General features: G+C 39.3%; 1 protein-coding gene across 2 annotated transcripts in view; it reads left to right on the forward strand.

Annotated features, from left to right (window-relative positions):
• The window catches only part of RhoGAPp190 (Rho GTPase-activating protein 190), a 130,470-nt gene extending 110,468 nt beyond the window's left edge, over nt 1–20,002 (forward strand). The window contains exons 4-11 of one of the 2 annotated variants that reach the window (XM_065228684.1): nt 3,461–3,913; nt 3,974–5,466; nt 5,653–5,697; nt 16,702–17,244; nt 17,303–17,703; nt 17,768–18,131; nt 18,194–18,473; nt 19,035–20,002. In XM_065228684.1, the coding sequence (XP_065084756.1) occupies nt 3,461–3,913; nt 3,974–5,466; nt 5,653–5,697; nt 16,702–17,244; nt 17,303–17,703; nt 17,768–18,131; nt 18,194–18,473; nt 19,035–19,233 (3,778 nt within the window). In that variant the 3' untranslated portion in view covers nt 19,234–20,002. The remainder of the gene's footprint in view (nt 1–3,460; nt 3,914–3,973; nt 5,467–5,652; nt 5,698–16,701; nt 17,245–17,302; nt 17,704–17,767; nt 18,132–18,193; nt 18,474–19,034) is intronic. The other variant, XM_065228685.1, reaches the window with a different exon arrangement.
• Nucleotides 20,003–20,313: the final 311 nt, after the last annotated feature.

A 20,313-nucleotide genomic window follows, 5' to 3' on the forward strand; every position in this document is an offset into this window, starting at 1 on the left:
CCATACCTACTGGACCATTTAGGCATATGTGTGGTAAAAGGTATGATCATTAACTTGAAGCACGTCAAATTTAAGTTGAATAACAGCACCCGGAAGAGTATTCGCACAACAACTGGTGACAGTTAAACATTCCTCTCATTTTCAAGTGCACTTAACACAATGTGGACACAAGCACGTGATTTATTTTGATGGTCATTTGGATGCTATTTTAGTGCCATAATTGAGTAATATTTTTGGAATGCGGTTTGAAAATTCAGTACAATATAAAGTGGTGAACAGTCAAAACACAGAAGTACAAATGTTAACACTTCCGACGTCCTCGCAGACCACGTCTACCTGCAGCTATTCCTAAAAATCTCCTTTTCCTTGACTCTACTGCTGCCACTGCCTGTAATTAGAAAGGAAGGCAGTGAATTTAGTAGAACTAAATAAAATGCCGGACATGCAACGAGTGACACAGACACTGACAACATTTAACAAATCAAGCTATCAAATATTTGTAAAGCATTGCTGATTTGTGGAGTTGTGTTAAGCTTAAATAAGACTTGTTCAATCTTTGGATCAGCTAACCTATTGAGGTTGGATTATGGGGATACAATTCGCTTCATGCACTACTAATCAACTATATATTCAGCCTGATGTTAATCAGCTTTGTACACCTTAAATCAACCAATAATCAGCTTCTGTTCTTAATGCTCAGCTTGTGTTGTTACTTGGGTTGTGCGTGTCAAGATACTGTACCAAACACTGTGGTTGCATGACTTACAATGGGATGACCCACTTCCAGCTGTTATCAACAAGGAGTGTAACAACATCAAGGCAAGTTTGGCATCAATCGAAGACATTCGCATTCCAAGATGGATCGTAAATCACCACGGAGCGGTACAGCTACATGGATTTGCTGACGCGTCTGAAGCAGTGTACGCCAGATCCAAAGACGATGATAGCAATGTCAGCATTTCGCTGGTTGCGAGCAAAACCAAGGTTACTCCTATTCAGCAAGTGTCGCTGCCTCGGCTTGAATTAAACGCTGCCGTTCTTCTTGTGGAGCTCATGAAGCAGATTCTCGAATCACTGGATCACTTGGATGTTACATTTCACGCGTGGACGGATTCTACCGTTGTGCTTGGATGGCTCACGTCGCATCCCAAGAAATGGAAAACTTTTGTGACAAATCGGACGTCGGCGATATTAGATTTCCTGCCTCGTGGCATCACATATCATCGAGTGAAAATCCTGCTAGAGCAGTAAAAAGCCAATGAATCGCCTGTACCAATGAATCGCCTCGACAGATATCGCCAATTACGAAAGATTACCGAAGCTTTCGGACTGAATACGTCTCAACACTTCAACCCCGCACGAAATGGCAGAAAATCCAGGACAACCTGCAGATTGGGGTCCTTGAACGAGAACACGCCACCTGCGTATTGGGAACTTGCTCGGGTGGTTGCTACTCATCCGGATCGTAGCGGCATCGTTCGTAACGTAAGCCTGAAGAGAGTTCAAACTATCTACCTGCGACCAATCCATAAGCTGGTGGTCCTTCCTACCGGGAAGATGTTTATGGTTTTGGAATTGAGTTCATCCCTGACTGATTTTTCTGCAATACAATTAGTCTGAGAGAGTGATTTCAAGAACAGGAACTGTGCCTGTCTAAGTGTCTACTCGATATCATTTATTTTATGATTGCTACTACGCCTTACTTATTATTCTAATAAAAGTGAATTTGAGAGCAGACATTTTTGTTCCACAAGTTTTATTCATTTTCGGTTTGGAAATTCGGAAAAGTCCCGGTTTCGCGTGGTAGAACTTCGCGTCAGTTCTCGGTGGTCGTGCCTTGTCCATTTCCACAACATTCGAACGATTAACAGAAAGTTGTGTCACACAGTACTGTTAGTTGTTTATCTAGTGGTGCAAAATCTTGCAGAACAACCTTTTCATGTATGTGTATTACACATACACGCATGTGTACAGATAGAAAATCGATATTTTAGTGCCAACATTTCAAAGAGGCGTAATTGCATTTGTAAACAATGACTTTCGTCTTCGATTTCTCGCGAATGAAAGCTCACTCATGAAAATGAATGACACTAGCAGGTAGAGGAATGTTTCCTATCCCAGCTAGCATTGGTAATTTGGAGGGGTGGGCTTTTATTTGCGAGAAATCGTCGGCTAAAGCCATTGTTTACAAAAGCAATTACGCCCCTTTGAAATGTTGACACTGATTTAACCTTTTTTGATGATAATCTTATAGTGACGCGCCCCAAATCAGTTTTCATGATTTTATTTCCGACACTCCGAAACTTAAGTCACATTGTGGTCACGTTTTTAGTAAATTTAGCAATACGTAATAGAAGTAAAATCACTATTTTCATTGTTTGACATTCCCAAAATTCACGTATAATCAATTTTGCTCTTTTGCACTGGGCCCACGAATCCCAACGATTCGATAATCTGATTTGAAATCATCCTCTTCGTAGTTTTATGCGGTTCAACTGTAGTGTCTACTGTCTACTGGAACAAAGAATATGAAACAATCCTCCTCGTTCAACTTCAACCTGCAAGAACGCATCTGATCGATCGATATAACTGAAGACCTCACAGTTCGCTTGCCTGTCAAAGTAAAGGGGAAAGCGATTTAATTCGAAATTGTGATCTTAGATACAGGTTCGGTTTTACCAAACCCGGTTCGGTCTAAAAAATCTTTCGGGTTGGAAATTTGCTCAACTTCCGTGGGCATAGAATATCATGATGCTAACCACACAGTACACATACAAATTCATACATCGGTTGGTTGGCATAGAAAGCTCTCAGTTAATAACTGTGGACGTGTTTCAAGAAGTTGAAAGCAGGCAAAACGCTCACGTAAGAAGCGTCAAAAGACAGGAAGAAGAAGTAGTTTTCCTAGAATGAGAGCTCATAACTCTTCAAAGAAAAATCTTGAGGTTAAAAATCCACCAACATTCCAATTCATTCCTGACCCATAGGTTTAACGTGTAGGAATACCACCGGTACAAACGTATAAATTCCTATTGCAACAATCTTCACATATCCGTCTCTGAAAGATAGCTCGCTTGGTGTGCAATTGGCTTGAAATGAATGAACTTTACTTTAGAAAACAAAAAAAAAAACACATTTGAGTACGACGAGCCTGTTTATATAGTAGAATCGTCGAAACTAGAGAGAGTAGAACATTACATTTTTAGTCGTGTGCGTTTTTTGCGTTCCGAGAGATCTAACTAAACTCTTTCTCTTGTATTTACTCCCTGTCTTGGCTTGCATTGTGTTGTGAAAACTAAATATCTAAATATCTAAAACTAACAACCTCCAAAGGATGCCAAAAAGGTGATTTTGAGTTCCAAAACAAAAGAGAGTTTCTCAGTATGCATCAAATGCACCTGCCTCGATTGCTAATATCAATATTTCTTCCCGTCCGTTCTCCGTTCATGCTTGTGTACAGATGGAAGAAGCAGTTCAAGAAGCTGCTGGAGGAAACCGGCTACGTAACACCGGGCAAGCAGCTCTCGGAAGTTCGAGTCCTATTCATGGGTCGCGAATGCTTCGAAGCTCTGTCGGAGCATGACTGCCAGCAGATCTACGACAACCATCAGCGAGAGTTGATTGAAACGGCAAAGCGGAACTTTCAGGAACTGCTGATGGAGCATGCTGATCTATTCTATCACTTCAAGAACATTGAACCTTCGGGGACAATAACGCAAAACGACGTCAAGGAGATAACCGATGTACTGCAGGAGGATTTACGGTACAAGCTGTTGGACCGGTTGGAACAGGATAGGAAGTTGATGCTGTTTCAGCATCTTGGGTTTGTTCATTGCCCCATTCGAGAGCACTGCCCTGCTTTCCCCAATTGCATGGATGCACTAATTGAGAGGATATTGATTGCCAATCAAACGTGAGTGCTTCATTAAACCGTGATTTCCATTCGGAATAATTTAACGTTCTTATTTTACAGCCTACCAAATCCCAGGTTCGCCCAGAAGGACGGCCAACTGCAACTGAATCTCATCGTCATTGGATTGGACTACATTGCAAATGATTTCATCGATAAAGTACATCAACAGTGCAATGACAATGGCGAGTACATAGTGGACGGGCAAGTCTACGGACTGAGCATTGAAACGATTAATAGGGAGAACGATTCCTTCTCGTTTGATCTGGCCAATAAAGGACTGATCTGTTGCTACTCGAATAGGCAAACATTCACCTACATCTACGAAGTACTGGATCGCCTGTTGGGGGACAATATTGATTTTAAGGATAGCGTAAACAATTTGCACATAGTGTTTATGAGTGATGAGAAAAACAGCGAGAGCACACTTCAACAACTGCAAAACGATGGCCAATCCCTAGCGGAACGGTTACACTGCGTGTTCATCGATGAAAACGAGTTCTTTGCCTCGGGACAGGAGGCCCGTTTTGTTGAGACAACACTGAACAGTGTCATTGACTCGATTCCTTTCGATGAACTAAAATACGGAATGAATCTAGCGGATATCCCAGATTTGCGAATCATAATGTGCATCTTCTGCGGGGATCCTTTCTCGACGGAAAACATGCTTAGCTCGATGATGATCGAACAGTCGTGCATCAATGCTGGCGAGAGAAACATCATTTTCGAAATGTTCTTAGGAGATTCCAAGCGACGGGTTGAGCTAATCTTGTCTTCGTATCACGGAGCGAATGCGTTCAGAGACGATCTCATTCATGGCTTCATTCTACTGTATTCCAGCAAACGTAAGGCTTCCCTCTCGACGCTCAGCGCATTCTCGTTAAACATTCCAAACCTTCCCATGCAACTCGTGTCCGTGTCTGAGCAAGGTGGAGTCAACGCATTTTTCAACAACGAAACATCCCAAATGCTGATAACCGAAGGCAATGCCATAGCTGATAAATTACGAGCTCACTTTGCAACCGCTTCCGATGAGGATAACCAATTCAAGTTCGCATCGTTCGCTCCCTTCCTGAAAGAGGTCTGGGACAAGAAACCCGAAATCGAACACGCATTCAACATGGAAGAACCTCTGACCATCGATTCGGGTGAAGGCACGATGGAACATTCCATGCATCATCATCACCAGCAAGCGCCGCAACCTCCACCGCGTTACGAAAGCTATCTCATCAACGGTTCCCAAACGACCTACCGCAGCCAACACCAGCATCCCCACCAACAACAAAAAATGCTCTTCGATAATCGTTCCATTAACTCACTGGACGATCTGGATAATCTAAAGCAACACCAACAACAGTATTCCAACATGTACTACTACGAAGATAGTAGCGACTTTGACAAAGGTGGAAGCAACCAGGGCTTCCAGATCTACCCACCACCGACGACTCCACCGGAGCCGGCACCACCAGATCACCTGCTAACGCCATCCTCGATTCTACGGCAGCTCAAAGCGAACACCGTCTCCCAATCGCAAAGTAGCTTGGAGGAGATTAACTGTAAGTATCGCCGTCTATTCACTGTTCACCTAAACCATCATCCACTAACCGTGGTTGGGCAATAATGACATACATATGGAAGGTACCTATACTAATCCGGACTTCATTTTCCTCCCGAACAAATGTCTTTCTGTTTTCTGTCGTGGCTTGCTCACATCGCCTTACGCCAACCAAAAAAAAAACTAGCCGATGTCAGTGGATCCAAGGACTCGATCAACACATACGACTCAGGTTACTATCCATTAATATTTCCTTAATACTAGTGTTCAGGTGCATAATAATTGATACATTGGTTTGATAATTGTTACTAATAAGCAACTACTAATCGGTACACTAAGTCGTAAATGGGCATGCAAAAATTTGTTAATGGTTTGTTAATAACATAGTTTTATAATTACGAAGGACTTGAATGTACTACCGTTACACTCCTTTACACAATCGAGGCCTACTAGCTTAAAGGAGTGTCACAGCCCAAGTACAATCATGTCTGTCGGTGGTATTAATTTAATTATTAAATGCGTATTACACACAATCAATAATAGTAACAAAAACGGCCAGGTGTTAAAAATTAGCCACCAAATCGTCGTTGCAGAGTACTCGTCGAAAACCCTTACGTTAAAGTCGTTGAATGTTGTTGTAATTCAATGCAGAAAGTTCCGTTTAACAGCATACAGAGCAGTTCCACGTCAATTGAGGTATTGATTTTATTTTAACCTCTCCGAATTTCATGAAACTTGTTGGATTTGTTTACAAAAAAATTCGAAATTTTTACTAAAAGATTATGTTCTACGATTTTGATCAATTTGAAAGTGTCCAAAGTGTCCAATATCAGAAAACTTAAAAAAAATACTTATTTTATTATTGAAGTTTTAAGCATTTTTTTTTTTTTTGTCATTGGTGACGAAATATTTTGATTTTTTTTTCCAGTGTGCATTTTTTTTTCTGGAAACATAATCTACTTTCCTACAATTTTTCCTAATAGCGAATTCGTTTATTATTCAGTTCCAACCTGGATCAAGTATCAAGATTGGGTCTGCTTGTTTTCTGACAAACGTAAGTTTGCTCATTTGTTTTTAAACCCTAGCTCAGGTAGAGGTTTGCACTGACAAAAAGTTCGGTTTCGCACTGGGTTGGAACTGGTTCCAACCCCGATAATAAACGAATTCGCTATAAAACATCATTTCGATTAGATGAGCCGTTTTCGTGCTACGTTATATTGAAAAATATCGAATATCCCATTTTGAAAAATAAGGCGAGAGTCAAAATGGCCGAATTCCAGCACAAACTTGGTTCATATTCTGAGAGATAAAATTTAAAATTTGTTTATCTTTTCGCTATTTGACCTGGAAATGCTCTGCCTTTAGTTGAAGACATCAAATCAAGAAGACTGGCCATTTAGCCAGATTCCAACCGACAGATACAGCAGCTTAAGCGAAGGTGGAAGCAGTGCATAGAAAAATGAGATAGGGGAATTTACGTATTCTCGGCAACCTAAGCAGCGACCTTCTTTCTATAGCCTTTTTCTCTAAGGAACGCACACATATGCAGTATTTGTTTGTTTACAATCTTTTGCTGCCAGCTGCTCTAACAATTTCAGTCGAAAGAATTGTCAAAAACTGTTTTGAAACGCTTTTACAAAGCTCCAATCTTCTCTAGTGAGAGCGAGTATTGTCGGCAACCAGTTTTTCTTCGGCAACCGTTCCATTTGAACTGCATGTAAATCTGCTGTTCTATTATCGGCAACTCGAAATCAGCTACAATTTGTAGTGCGTGTGTTGCATTTCAAGAAAACCTTGCTAGATTACCTTTTCTCAGTGGTAAAAATATAGTAAAATTGAAGCTGAAAGCGTAAAGAGTCGTTTGCATGCATTCAGCAAAGTGTTTTCGTAAGAAAATCCAGTGAAAATAGTGTTTCAATTTGGGTTGCCGAAAATAGTCTGGCATGCCGAAGCCGTCATTTCCCCTATTACATAAACCTTTCTACTGAGGTTGACATCATTGCTATTAAATTCGTACAGAGCATATACCTTTGAGCGGCTGATGTCCCTATCTTATAGCGATAGTATATGAGAAAACGGGAGAGTTGCCTGTATTCTTGATATGTTGTCTTCGATTTAGTTCAGTCGGTAGGAAAGAAGCGTCAACGTTATTCTTGAGGATTCTAATGAGTCATAGTCTTACCAACTAGACGCATTTCTTTCAGAGTTTCCAACGCTTAGGTGCGGATAATCTGTCCTAGGTTTCTTCCAGCGTTGGAACAGTTCGCCAAGGGAAAAGTTCACGACATAGCTAGTTTTCCATGAGATCAACCCAAATTTGAGTTCAGTTAGTGTAGGAACTCAGCGATGTGGAATAACTCAAAAATCTCCCAAAAGATAGGGAAATTGACGAGAAAATTCAAGCTTTACTTTTCACATATTCGGGATTTTTTGCTGGAAAAACCTCGGGAAAAACCTGGAAAACATGAGGCAAATTTACTCATCGCTGAGTTCCTGCACACTGAACGAAAACATCCGTAATACTTCGACTGATTATTGTATTGCTCGAGCCCTTTACCAATATGCTGTCGAATTTTGGATGATTTCCTTATGGTTGAATTCGTCATCAACTGATGAGCATCCATATGACTGTCCTCCAAATAAAGGATGATATTTATTTGAAAATTAGCTGTAAAACATACAGGGCTCAGAGGACATCAATTCTAGACCAACAATTCAAATAGGCAGAACAACCAAACGTAAACAATGGCTTTAAACGCAATCTTTGAACGCAACTCGAGAATCATACACCCACGCAAACTAACAATGTCATTCGATAAAGGAAGTTTGCTCTTTCAGATGCTAGTGTTAGACTGCGATTGTTTACGGTTGGTTGTTCCGCCTATTCCAATTGTTGGTCTAGAATTTAAGGATAGGATGATTTGCAAATGCTTTAGATTAGATTATTAATTCGATTATTTACATTTCCATATTGAATAGCCACGAACAACCATTCATCATGGATACAAAATTTTAGTGCTGGTAGAGGAAACTTCCTCCACGGTTTACCAATGTTTGTACCACCTCTGATAGCGATGACTATGCTTCCACCTCGTTTATCTACTCAGAGCAGCAAATGACGTTCGATGAGTTATTTACATCATTGTTTTGAATGATTTGCGTTAAGGGGCTGAACACATTTCAATTTAAGATGACTATCATTCTGCGGAGAGCATTACCTATTCCAACTGAAGGCCCTATCCCTTTTCATAACAATGTTCATCCTATATTCGAGAGGAAAATCATCAGATTCTGATTTAATAAAAAAAAGTAATCCGGGTGCAGTTATCATTCGAAAAGGCGATTTCGATGTTTCGATTTGAATGGTCAGAGGTTTCATTCGAACAGAGGACGGTGATTTGGTACAGTGCACTAAACCGAATTGTCCTCACATGAATGTAAGATTATTGCTTCACTTGAGCCCCATACGGATTATTTTTCTATTTGAGAAAGATTATCATTCTCTGATTCAGCTCTCAAAGCACAAAAGAAAACAGGATGATTTTCATTCTGCACACTGTAAACCATCAGTTCTAAATCAGCATGATTATCATTCATTCTTAGGAAGACTTGCAATGAACAAACCGTATGGTTAACATTGAGAAAGATACGGACTCGTCATACAGTTTCAAAATAAATTGTCATTCAATGTTTAAATGAAATTTAAGCGCAATCTGAATGAAAAATATATAAAAGAATAAAGCCTATTTTACAGTTTAAAAATTGTGATCATAACAAAATATATCTCTTCAAAATCGTTGGAACTGTAAATTAATGTTGTAAATGAAACTCTTTTGTTTTACAAGTTGAACAATTGTTTTATTTATTTATTCGCATGGGAATGTATTTAAGTTTAGAGATAAAACATACCATTTCAATTTTCCAAGCAGAAATACGATTACGCACATCTTCCCCGTTTATTCCTTGAGCGCTGAGAATTCAGTTCAATTCACCAGTAGTAAGGGCGAAGAATAGGGTGCATCATTCTGGAAAAACATCGATATTTTTGATAGGCTACCCCCTAGTTCCAACAATCAATACGAAACTAACGATTTTAAATTGGCTCACTACTTGACTAGCCTATTGGCACCGACGAACTATTGGTCCCAAGCAAACGATTAACGTACCCCATTCTAGTCGAAATTCTACTACTACACAATTCGCTATAAAAGTTTGACAGATAAAATGAGGCGTTAGTGGATTTTCATATGTTTCCAGGGGTGATTCGATTACCTTGGGACCGAAGAGAGTACCAGAGCTGAGCCAAAAATTTGAGCAAAGAATCAGCTAAATTTGTCAACGTTAAGAGGTCGCGCCAACTATTATCTATTATAGATGTACTTGGGGTCAATAGGCTAGTCCAGTGTGAGCCTAATTAAAATTGTTAGTTAGAAAGAAATATTTTCAATGAATATCGATCAACTTGCACTTTTTGATGCATACTTGCAAAGCATTTACCAAATAGCCATCCGTAAAACATCTTTAAAAAATATATATTGTCTGTCGTTAATTCATTAGCCTTGTAGATGTTCCTCGTGAAAAACGCAAAAATATTGCATTCAGGATCACATTGATGAATTACCACCCAAAATGATTTAATTTGTGTTCGATTTAATGATCGTCACGATTACAATAGGATTTCCACCACATTGATCGATAAAGTAACAGTCATGCTCGATTGACTCTCGCAAATGACAACTCACACGCTATTTCAAAATTCCCCAATTGGGTAGAATCCACCCAGATCGGTCAAAACTGAACCTACCCAAAAATGGGTAAACTGTGTTGGGAGTGACAAGTGGACAAATCCGGAAAACTTTGAGATTCGGGCGTAATTGTATTTGTAAACAAACACGTCTATCGTCGATTTCACGTTAATTGAAACTCAGTATCGCGAACAAACCATACCAAATGATAGAGGAATCATTTATCTACCTATTTGTGCCGTTTTTTTTTTAGATTGGGCTGTAATGTGCGAGAAATCGGTGATTTACATATTTGTTTACAAAAGAAATTACGCCCTAATCTCAAAGTTTTCCGGCAATGAACAACGTCGATCGGATTCATGTCGATGTTTTTCATTTGTCCCAGTTTACCCATTTTTGGGTAGGTTCAGTTTTGACCGATCTGGGTGGATTCTACCCAAATTTGGGTTGTTTTGAAATAGCGTGCACATTGGCTCCTGTCATTGTCTCCGCCGGACTATGAATATAGTCACTATAGCAACGTCTAAAGAGCCTGAATTTATACCCAATTCAGTCGCTTTAGTATTGCTGATGGCATCTGAAACTGGACTGTCCCAAAAATGCAAAAAGTGTGATAGAAGTGCACATTTGCGTCAACTCGTGTTGATGTCTTGGAAGCACTTATTGCTTGCATCATGAGGAATAAGTGCACCGAAGACACCAAGACGATTAGATGTACACTTGCAATTTTATCACACTTTTTAATAAGTAAAAACGCGCTTATTAGTCCAATTTGGTGTGAAATGCGCAATAACGTCGTGTTTCAATCTCCCCTTCTAGTAGAGATGGTAGAGCTCGTAACGAATTGGTTGAACTTACCGGTTCCCTGGAGTACGACGTAGGGGTGTTTGACTGTTTGCCTGCTGCCTTCGATCTTGAAAACATCGTCACTGAATAGTTTTCTTAGCCTTGAGGCAAATTAATCTTTCATCATGTGGTCCAGAGGCAGATTATCGGAATCATTCGAAGGCGTGGCTGGATTTAAGGCCCAGGTATCGAGAAACAGATGTAATGGTAGTGCATTTTCTGACTAGGTTGTTACCTTTAATTTGTGTACAACCCGTTTTCGTAGTGGATTGCTCTGCCCTTTGGTTCAGTGAGGGTTAGGGTGCGTTCTGCTAGGTTGGTCGAAGCAGATTGCATGTGTAACTAAGTGATGACACTGGACATTGTTATGAGCAATTCACTTTAAAAGATGCGTTTCATATTTCACCACATGTACACCGAAAAAAGTTTTCATGTACCTTCCATTGGAAACACACATGATTTTCATCCATAATCAAAATTAATGGAATTCATCTGAATTACACATAACATTTATGCAATCACATTAATTGAATGTGATTTTTCATATGAATTTCATCGACCTCATAATATTCATGTGATTTTGTGGTGGGATTTGCTGCTATGTGATCACAGAAAAGCTATGTGAAATTCACATGGATTTCATCCATTAGATATGTGATAAATTTTTTGAGTGTAGTTCCAAAGAACCTGAATGAAATGTGGCGCTTGCGAAGATCACTCGAAGATACGATTTGACGGAACATTGATACTATTTGTATAAAACCGAAGACAACAAATCGAGAAGACTGGCAACTTTGCCAGAATCCAAGCGATAGATACACCGAAAAAAGTTTTCATGTAGCTTCTATTGGAAACGCACATGATTTTCATCCATAATCAAAATTAATGGAATTCATCTGAATTACACATAACATTTATGCAATCACATTAATTGTATGTGATTTTTCATATGAATTTCATCGACCTCTTAATATTCATGTGATTTTGTGGTGGGATTTGCTGCTATGTGATCACAGAAAAGCTATGTGACATTTACATGGATTTCATCCATTAGATATGTGATAAATTTTTTGAGTGTACAATGGCGCTGCGCTTGAGTGAAGGTGGAAGCAACGCATAGAAAAATGAGCAAATACACAAACCCTTCATCTGAGGATGTAATCTTTGCTATCAAATTCGTTCGAAGCATTTACCTTTGAGCGGTAGATGACGCAATTGTACCTGTCTCATAGCGTTCGTATGAAAAAAATGGAAGAGTTGCCAGTCTTCTTGATTTGTTGTCTTCGATAAAACCCAAATAAATACTTTTAAAAAAATTAGTTAAGATAACATATTGAAAAATGTGCTATTTGTTAGTCAAAAGTTTGAATGTTGCATTGAAATACTTTAAATCGTGTTAAATTTGAATGTTCCCTTATTTCAAATTCGTTGAACCATTCTGAACGGCCATTCCGTTGTGATTGTATCACAGTTTTGCTAATAATGTATATACACTGAAGTCTTTTTTTACACGGTTTTTTTTTACACGGTTATTTTTACACGGTTTTTAACGATTTCTCGACAACGATACAACCTATCGACTTGATTCCAATCACATTATCCGTTTCAAGCTATAGGTAATCGAATGGCATACTTAGAAAAAAAATCACAATTTTTGGTGTAAATACAGAAATTTTTAAAATATGTCTGTATGGACCATATCATGCTTTAATTACAAATGGCATTAAAATCCGATTTTTAAAAACATTTAAGCATGCGAAAAACCAAAATCTCGTAGGTTTTTTTTAAACGGTTTTTTTACACGGTTTTTTTTTTACACGGTACGTATCCCCCGTTTAAAAAAAGACCTGAGTGTATTTATATCAAGCTAAACAATGCATTAGGTCCTAAGTAACAAGGACTTCTTAGTAACATTTAACACTACAATCGATTCTCTTCATCGACTCTCTCCTTCGTTTAATAACTTGGGTACAAACCCGTTTCTTCTAGTGTATGTCATATTAGAAGGTAGATACTAGGTTCTTTCGTCGATCTGGCAATTTCCTAACATGGCTGTGAGGATGCAAAGAGAAAATCGACGAAGAGAATCTGTCAATGTTCAGCTTGATATCTTTTCCGGTACCTTGGAGTCAACAAAGTAAAAATGAAAGAAGAGCAGCAAAATGGAGCACACGCGATACGAGAATGGAGTGATGCTCGTTAAGAAAATACCCGGAGATGGGGCACTGTCTATCTACTGCACTGGTGTTACGGTTTTATGAAACGCAACTAGGAACTAAAGATCACCATATAAAGATAATGGACGTCGATGTGTCGTGGAACACATAAGAAATAACATGAGAGACTAGCAGCGATGCAGAGAAGCACAACGAGTTCACAAGTAGGCACGAAAATTGGACATGAAGGGGTTCGAAGAAAAGGGGTGTAAGTGACTTTGATCGATTCTCTTCTTCGACTTTCTTTTTCGTTAATAATTCAGCTGCAAACAAATTCCTTGATTCGTGTGCCATTCTAGATACTAGATGAGAATCTCCTTTATCAAACTATGTGGCAGAAATAGCGCAAAATCTGTTTATAAAACTGTGGCTATCAACAGAAAAAGTCGATGAAGTGAATCGATCAAAGTCACTTACACCCCTTTCATTCTAACCCCCTCATATAAGAGTGAAGAAACAGCGGAAGTTGGTGAGATCGTTTAAAATTTAAATTTTTATTATTGCTCATATTCGTACAAAAATTGTATAGGGTTTTTTTTATTTATTCTGGAAGTGTGTATACATTAGACTGATGCAACATTTGAAATTTTCGCTCCACAGTGTTTAAAAGGTTCCAAATTGGGTCCTGATTAGCCTCCCAAAATTTAAACTACTTTAGTAAGAAACTGACTTGGCATAAACCATTTCAAGTTTATATGGGAATTACTATGGGAAAACTTATGTTTTTGTTCATATTTATCTAACAATTCACCACATCAGTATGCTTTTAAAAATGAAAGCAGTGATTGTAGCAAATTTTCTCAGCTACAACTTTGTTGAAAACCACTTTTCAATCAAATGTAAGGAACAAAAGTTACGCTATCTGACCACAGCGCAGGATTGCCACCAAGCGCGAAGATTCCAAACTAAATTCAAAAAAGCCAAGACCTCCTGAAAAACAATACTGAAAACAGCAACTTTGTATATAGCAAAGATCTCGAGATGTCGACCCTGCATTTACACGAAATTCATAAGAACACTAGTGCCGCCTAGTGATTTTTTAAAAGTTGATAAAACGATGTTTTCGGCAAACAGTACACCCAGTAAGTTAATTCGGTTAGTTTCTCGACAGCAATCAAAAATGTAACTAATCTACATAGATCACTAAACGTTATAGGCTTCTGATCTATAAATAAATCACTGGGCGTTAATGGGTTAATAGTGATGCCTCAATGCAGGCATTATAGGAATACATATTTTTTAATTCGAAAATCCTTATTTCTTTATGTCTAATTATGATAAATAATTTCGATTTTGGACAAAACTTTCTACACGCCAAAAAATATGCACGTCCGATCTACGTGAAAACATAGGTAGCTTTCGTCCATACTACTTTTCACGTAACACTACCGTTAATACCATGTAGCCAAAATATTCCCATTTAGCGGCAACGTGAACAGTAAGGTAAATATAACATGATTTCCACTTAAGTTGGAAGCGAAGTGATTTTGAAAGGATATTTACTGGAAAATATTGTTCATTTTACGTTACTGTTTGCACTGTTTACTGTCGAGTCAGGCTAAATTGATCTTTTGAAAATGCCCATAAATGGTATCTTGTAATCCATCCTCTGAAATCCAAATAAAATTTAATTAGCAGTGCATGACGGATTTCAAATAAATCGAAATAATTTAAAACACCTTCAAACAGTTGCATTATGCTGTTAATGAATCACTTCTTCCACTAATAAAATCGATGCCGCCATATTGAATCACTTTTTCATACATGTAAGTCACGTAAACTCATTTTACGTAAGCACACCATAATCACACAACCGCACATAGAAGATTGATGTGAAAATGTTTTCACATTCATCATCAGCTCCAGTGAACATGACATGATATATTTATCAATTTTACTACCATCATGTAAACATGAAAGTTGAAGCATTCGAATGAAATACGTGATTTTTCACGTAGATTTCACGTGTATATGTTGTAGAGTGTACATGAGTATCACTTACTTTTAACGTGAAATTCCCTTAGCATCAACGAACATGAAAATCACGTAAATTTTATCATAATTTAATTTGCCATTGACGTGAGCCACGTGGAAATGATCGAAGTGGGATGTTAAAGAGGTTACGTGATTTTTCACGTAGCATTAACGTGAAGATTTTTTAGAGTGTATAATGCTGCATATTAGGAGTACCATTCATACTACCTACTACCGGAAGTGCCAGTCGGTCATATTTTCTTAGCGATAGAATCCATTTTATTTTGTCTATAAATATAAGGGAACTAGGGGCAAGAAGGTCACACTCAATATATTGGTATGCATGGTATTCCTATGAATCATTCTAAAAAGTTCTGTCCGAAACGAAGTCGTAAAAAAAGAGCAGGTAGGACATGCCATTTTGTAAAGAATCATCAACATTTTTTAATGGGGTTTAATTTCAATTGCAATGATGATACATGGAGACAAGGTTATAAAATTACAATTCAGTGCACAAACTTCTTGCCCATAGTTCCCCTCAGGCTTGAAATTGCTCATTACAGCTAAAATGCTATTTTTCGTTATTATGAAACAATGGGATACTATAATGATAATTTTTATTTCTAAGATGCAAGAAGAAGTGGTAAAGATTGTATATGATGTATAAAATTTGTCAATTTTGCTTTTAAAAGGTCATAACTAGCGATTAGCTGTAACGATGAGCAACGTGATGAGCGAGCAATCAGCGACCTTCTGAAAGCAAAATTGACAAATGTTATATGTCATATACAATCTTTAACACCTCTTCTTGCATCTTACAAATAAAAATTATCATTATAGTATCCCATTGTTTCATAATAACGAAAAATAGCATTTTAGCTGTAATGAGCAATTGCAAGCCTGGTTCCCCTATCCTGCCACAGTGAGCCCGGTGATAGTGAAGGAAATGTTCCTTCCTGATCTTCGAAATTCCCTTGTATTTTTCGAATCGGCTAGAGCAGCATTCGATGAAAACGACGCGGTGTTGAGGGTTGTCTCAGACAGATGTATTCTGTTGGAGTCGCACACAAATATCCAAGAATGTCTTGTCCTTCGTCGTTTGTATGTAGTAGTACCGACGATGAGCAGTCGATACCGGATAACCGACGATAAATTGCGGCTTGGATAACGTAAATCGAGAAAACCACGCTTCCAAGGAGCACGCCTTCTCTAAAACGAAGTTGATCGGTTGTTTTTTTGCTTTAAATGATTCACTCCAGTTCATTGTTAATAGTTCTATGAGGGGACTACCGTCTTAGTTATTATGTAATGGGATGTTGTGCTGTAACATATATTTCATAGTAATATTAATACTTAATGTAATAGTACCTATCAGTAGAAAATAGTTTCTAACTACAAATAGACTCCAATTAACAATTTTCCTCCGTAACGCACGCTTCATTCCGCATCATCTAGGCTGGTTGGACGACGGATTTCTCATCCCGAAGCAGGACAACAAGCAGAACGAAGACATGTGGAAGACCATGAATCCCCATCACGCTTTCACCACGGGTCGAAGGCCAAACCAAACTTCATTTGCGAAGAAAATCCGACCCAAAGGCCCCAGCCAGACCCTAAAGCAACCGGGTAAACTGAATCTCAAAAGTTTTGCCATAGTCAACGAAGCCATAGCTCGTATGAATCTGGGCGACGGACAGGGCCCCTTCCAAGGTGGCGGCGGTCAACCGATGACGGAAAAGGAAAAGAAAAAAGCCAAAAAGTTGCTGCAGCAACAGTTGGAAAATGCTCCGCTGGCAGCGCCGGAAGACGACAGCGAGGACTACGAAGACGAAGCCGGCTATGAGCAGATCAATGACGCATTTAGCGATGCGGTTAACAATGTAGCGAGTCAATTATTTACTACCTTTTCGGGAGGGCAACGAGCAGATGGCGGTCAGCAGGGAATCGATTTGACCGCTGGGAAGGCCAAACTACGGCAACGAAGGGAGAAGGAACAAAGTAAGTGTACAACATAATGTTAACCTGTATTCAGACGTTAATAATCACATAAATTTAGCTGGATCCACGTATCCAACAGTTTTCAACATTCCGGAGTACTCCGATTCGGAGAGTGATTCCAGTTCGCTGGAACGGAAACGCTCGACTGACGGATACTCTAAAATCAACCGGAAGCCTCAGGCTCACAAACGGCATCGTAAGAAGCGTACGGCCATTCCAGTGCAGCCACCGAAGATTCCCCTGGGTCCGTTCGGTGGTGGAGGAGGAGGCCCAGGCGATGGCGGTGGCCCTCCAATGATGGTGGGTATCCCCGGAGGCGGACAGCTAGGATCAGCAATCGGCATGCCAATGATGTACCAAAAGCTGAAGAATGAGAAGAACATGGGCATGGACAAAGATAAGCAGGAGGATGAATCGAGCATCGATGTGTCCTCGCCAAGGGATAACAACTCTCCAATCGTATGTTTAGCCCTAAATTATTCAAATTAGCCTTGTTGTTTACGAAACTTTTCTCAAATTTTAGTTCGGCGTCCTTCCAAAGGGGGGTGACCGGGAAAAGCTGATCACAAAGCAGAAAAATTGGTTCGGCAAGGAAATCGACAGCAGCAAGAGCAGTTCCAAAGATTCGAAAGATTCGGACTCCAATGCCAAGAAGGCGGCTGGCCGATCGAGCAAGGGAAGCAGCGGAAAGAATGCCAAAAATGCTCCCCCGGTTCCGCAGCAACCGTCGTTAGCTAGTTTTAAGCAGTCGGATAAGAATCTGGTGCCACTGTTTGTGGAGAAATGTGTCAAATTCATCGAGCTGGAAGGACTGGACTCTGAGGGAATCTACCGGGTGCCGGGCAATAGGGCGCACGTTGACTTGCTCTATCAGAAGTTCGATGAAGGTAAGATGGTGTGATGAATTTGAACTTATCTAGATGATACATTTTCGGTTTTAATTTCACAGAGGTCGATCTGGATATCGAAAAGTTGGATATTCCCGTGAACGCAGTGGCCACCGCTCTGAAGGATTTCTTTGCCAAACGATTACCATCGCTGTTCAACACAGAGATGATGGCTGAGCTGGAGGAGATTGCCGGATCGCGGCCGCTGCAAGCCATCAGCAGTCTCAATATGGAGGTGAAGACGGATAGAAGCTGCAGGTTGATTTCGTTGCGATCGCTGCTCGGAAAGCTTCCGCCCAGCAACTTTGCCATTTTGAGCTTCATTTTCCAGCACTTTGTGAGGTAAGTGGCAATATAAGATATTGTTTGCGATATCTCTAGCTAGGAAACTCGATTAGATTTTCCGGAAAAGTCCGTTCTTGATTTTCCTGAACTACGCTAAAGTCTCTATCAAATGTACTCTGGGTTTTTTTTATTTGTTCCAGTGAGTACTACAAAGTTCTCTCAGGACTTCTCTAAAGTACCCAGAACCTCTTGGAAGTTACTTGAATTTCTTTAAAGTTCTACCTGGACTTATAACTTGATGCTGAACATTGACTCAAATCTCTCCAAAGATTTTCAGGGGTTGCCCATTAACGACAACCAAGGGACTGCTGCAACTCACTGATGTTATCTAGATACTTGTTCGCTGGATTTAATGGAAATTTGTTTTCTCAGAAGTCCTTCCTGAATTTTATGAAGTTCCTAGTTTCCTTCAAGCGTGTCCAATCGTCTCTGAAGTTCAGTTTTGGAAACAAACTGTACAAGAGAGAATCCTAAAATCTATGAATATGATGGTTCTCTGCTGATCACAACCAAATTACGAACTAATTCGAAATCAAACCTTTCTTCGCTACATTGCAGGGTCTCGGAAAACTCCAAGCTGAACAGCATGGACAGCAAGAACCTGGCCATTTGCTGGTGGCCCACGCTCCTGCCGATCGAGTTCACCGACATGATGCGTTTCGAAACGATGCGCCCCTATCTGGAGGACATCGTCCAGACGATGATCGATCAGTTTCCGTTTCTGTTTTGCGGCGAGGAGGCATTTGTGATGGTTTGATGCAGCGACCCGCAGCGGCAGCAAGAGGAAGGTTAATGAGCGAACGCGCGAGAGTGTTTAAAACGAGTGAGTTGTTGATTAATTTTTAGTTTTGCGCAATTTCTTCGCAGCATGCAACAAAATCTATGGGTTTTTCAAATTTTGTCCGGCTCTAATAAGGCGAATAGTATTATTTTAATTTGTTTGCGCAAAAAGAAACGTTTTTAGCTAGGCATTTAGAACGGAACAAATCAATGTTGAAAAATGTTTTACCTTCTTCTTACTAAAAAAAAAGCTGTAGAACTCAAACCAGCAGTGAATAGGAAGAAGTCATGTATTTATACTAACGCTTTTAGGTGAGGAAAAAAAACGAAAGGAATGATTAAGAGGAGGTGCTTACTTTTCTTTACGTCCTATTGTGTAGGTTGAAAAGCGAATCGCAAACACGTAATTCGATCCAAATAAAAATCGCTAGTAGGAATATGTACGGATGCACCGATATTATTCCGCTGTATATGTTCATATTTATTAAGGCAAAAGAGCAAAACTCGGAAGTGGTTTTTAGTTTGCTATATATTGTTTAAATGAAGCGACAGGAAAGCTTAGAAACTTGCTACTTACTCCGCAGTCGTCGAATCGTGAAAATCAACCAACAACATTCTTTAATAGATTCAGAGATATTTTTAACTGGTTTATCAGTGTATTTGAACAAACTATGGGAAAGTAAGAATATTTGTATATTTACCTGTGTATATTTTTAAGGCAAACAGTAATATCGCTCTAAATAGTAGTAGTGGAACAAAATGGAGGAAAACATCGTCTGTAAACTGTAGGATCGTTAAGTCAAAACAACTAGAAGGAAAGCATGATAAGAATGTTACAAATATGTGGTGATAAATTTGATATATACTTTCAGTAGATTTTAGTTACTGTGCTTACGAATCAGGTCCTCGAAACCGATCGATGCTGGTGCGGCTCGCTTGGTCGGTGTTGCCAAATCATCTTCGTAAGCAAATTTTCCCATTCAAATCAACCACAATTGGGTGAACAAAACATGAATGTTTAGAAAAGTTCCTAACTGCTTTTAGTTTTTTTTTAATT

This window comes from Ochlerotatus camptorhynchus, unplaced genomic scaffold, assembly GCF_037179485.1.
Source record: "Ochlerotatus camptorhynchus isolate MF236.1 unplaced genomic scaffold, CSIRO-AGI_Acam_v1.1 ptg000300l, whole genome shotgun sequence".
Taxonomy (NCBI): Eukaryota; Metazoa; Arthropoda; class Insecta; order Diptera; family Culicidae; genus Ochlerotatus; species Ochlerotatus camptorhynchus.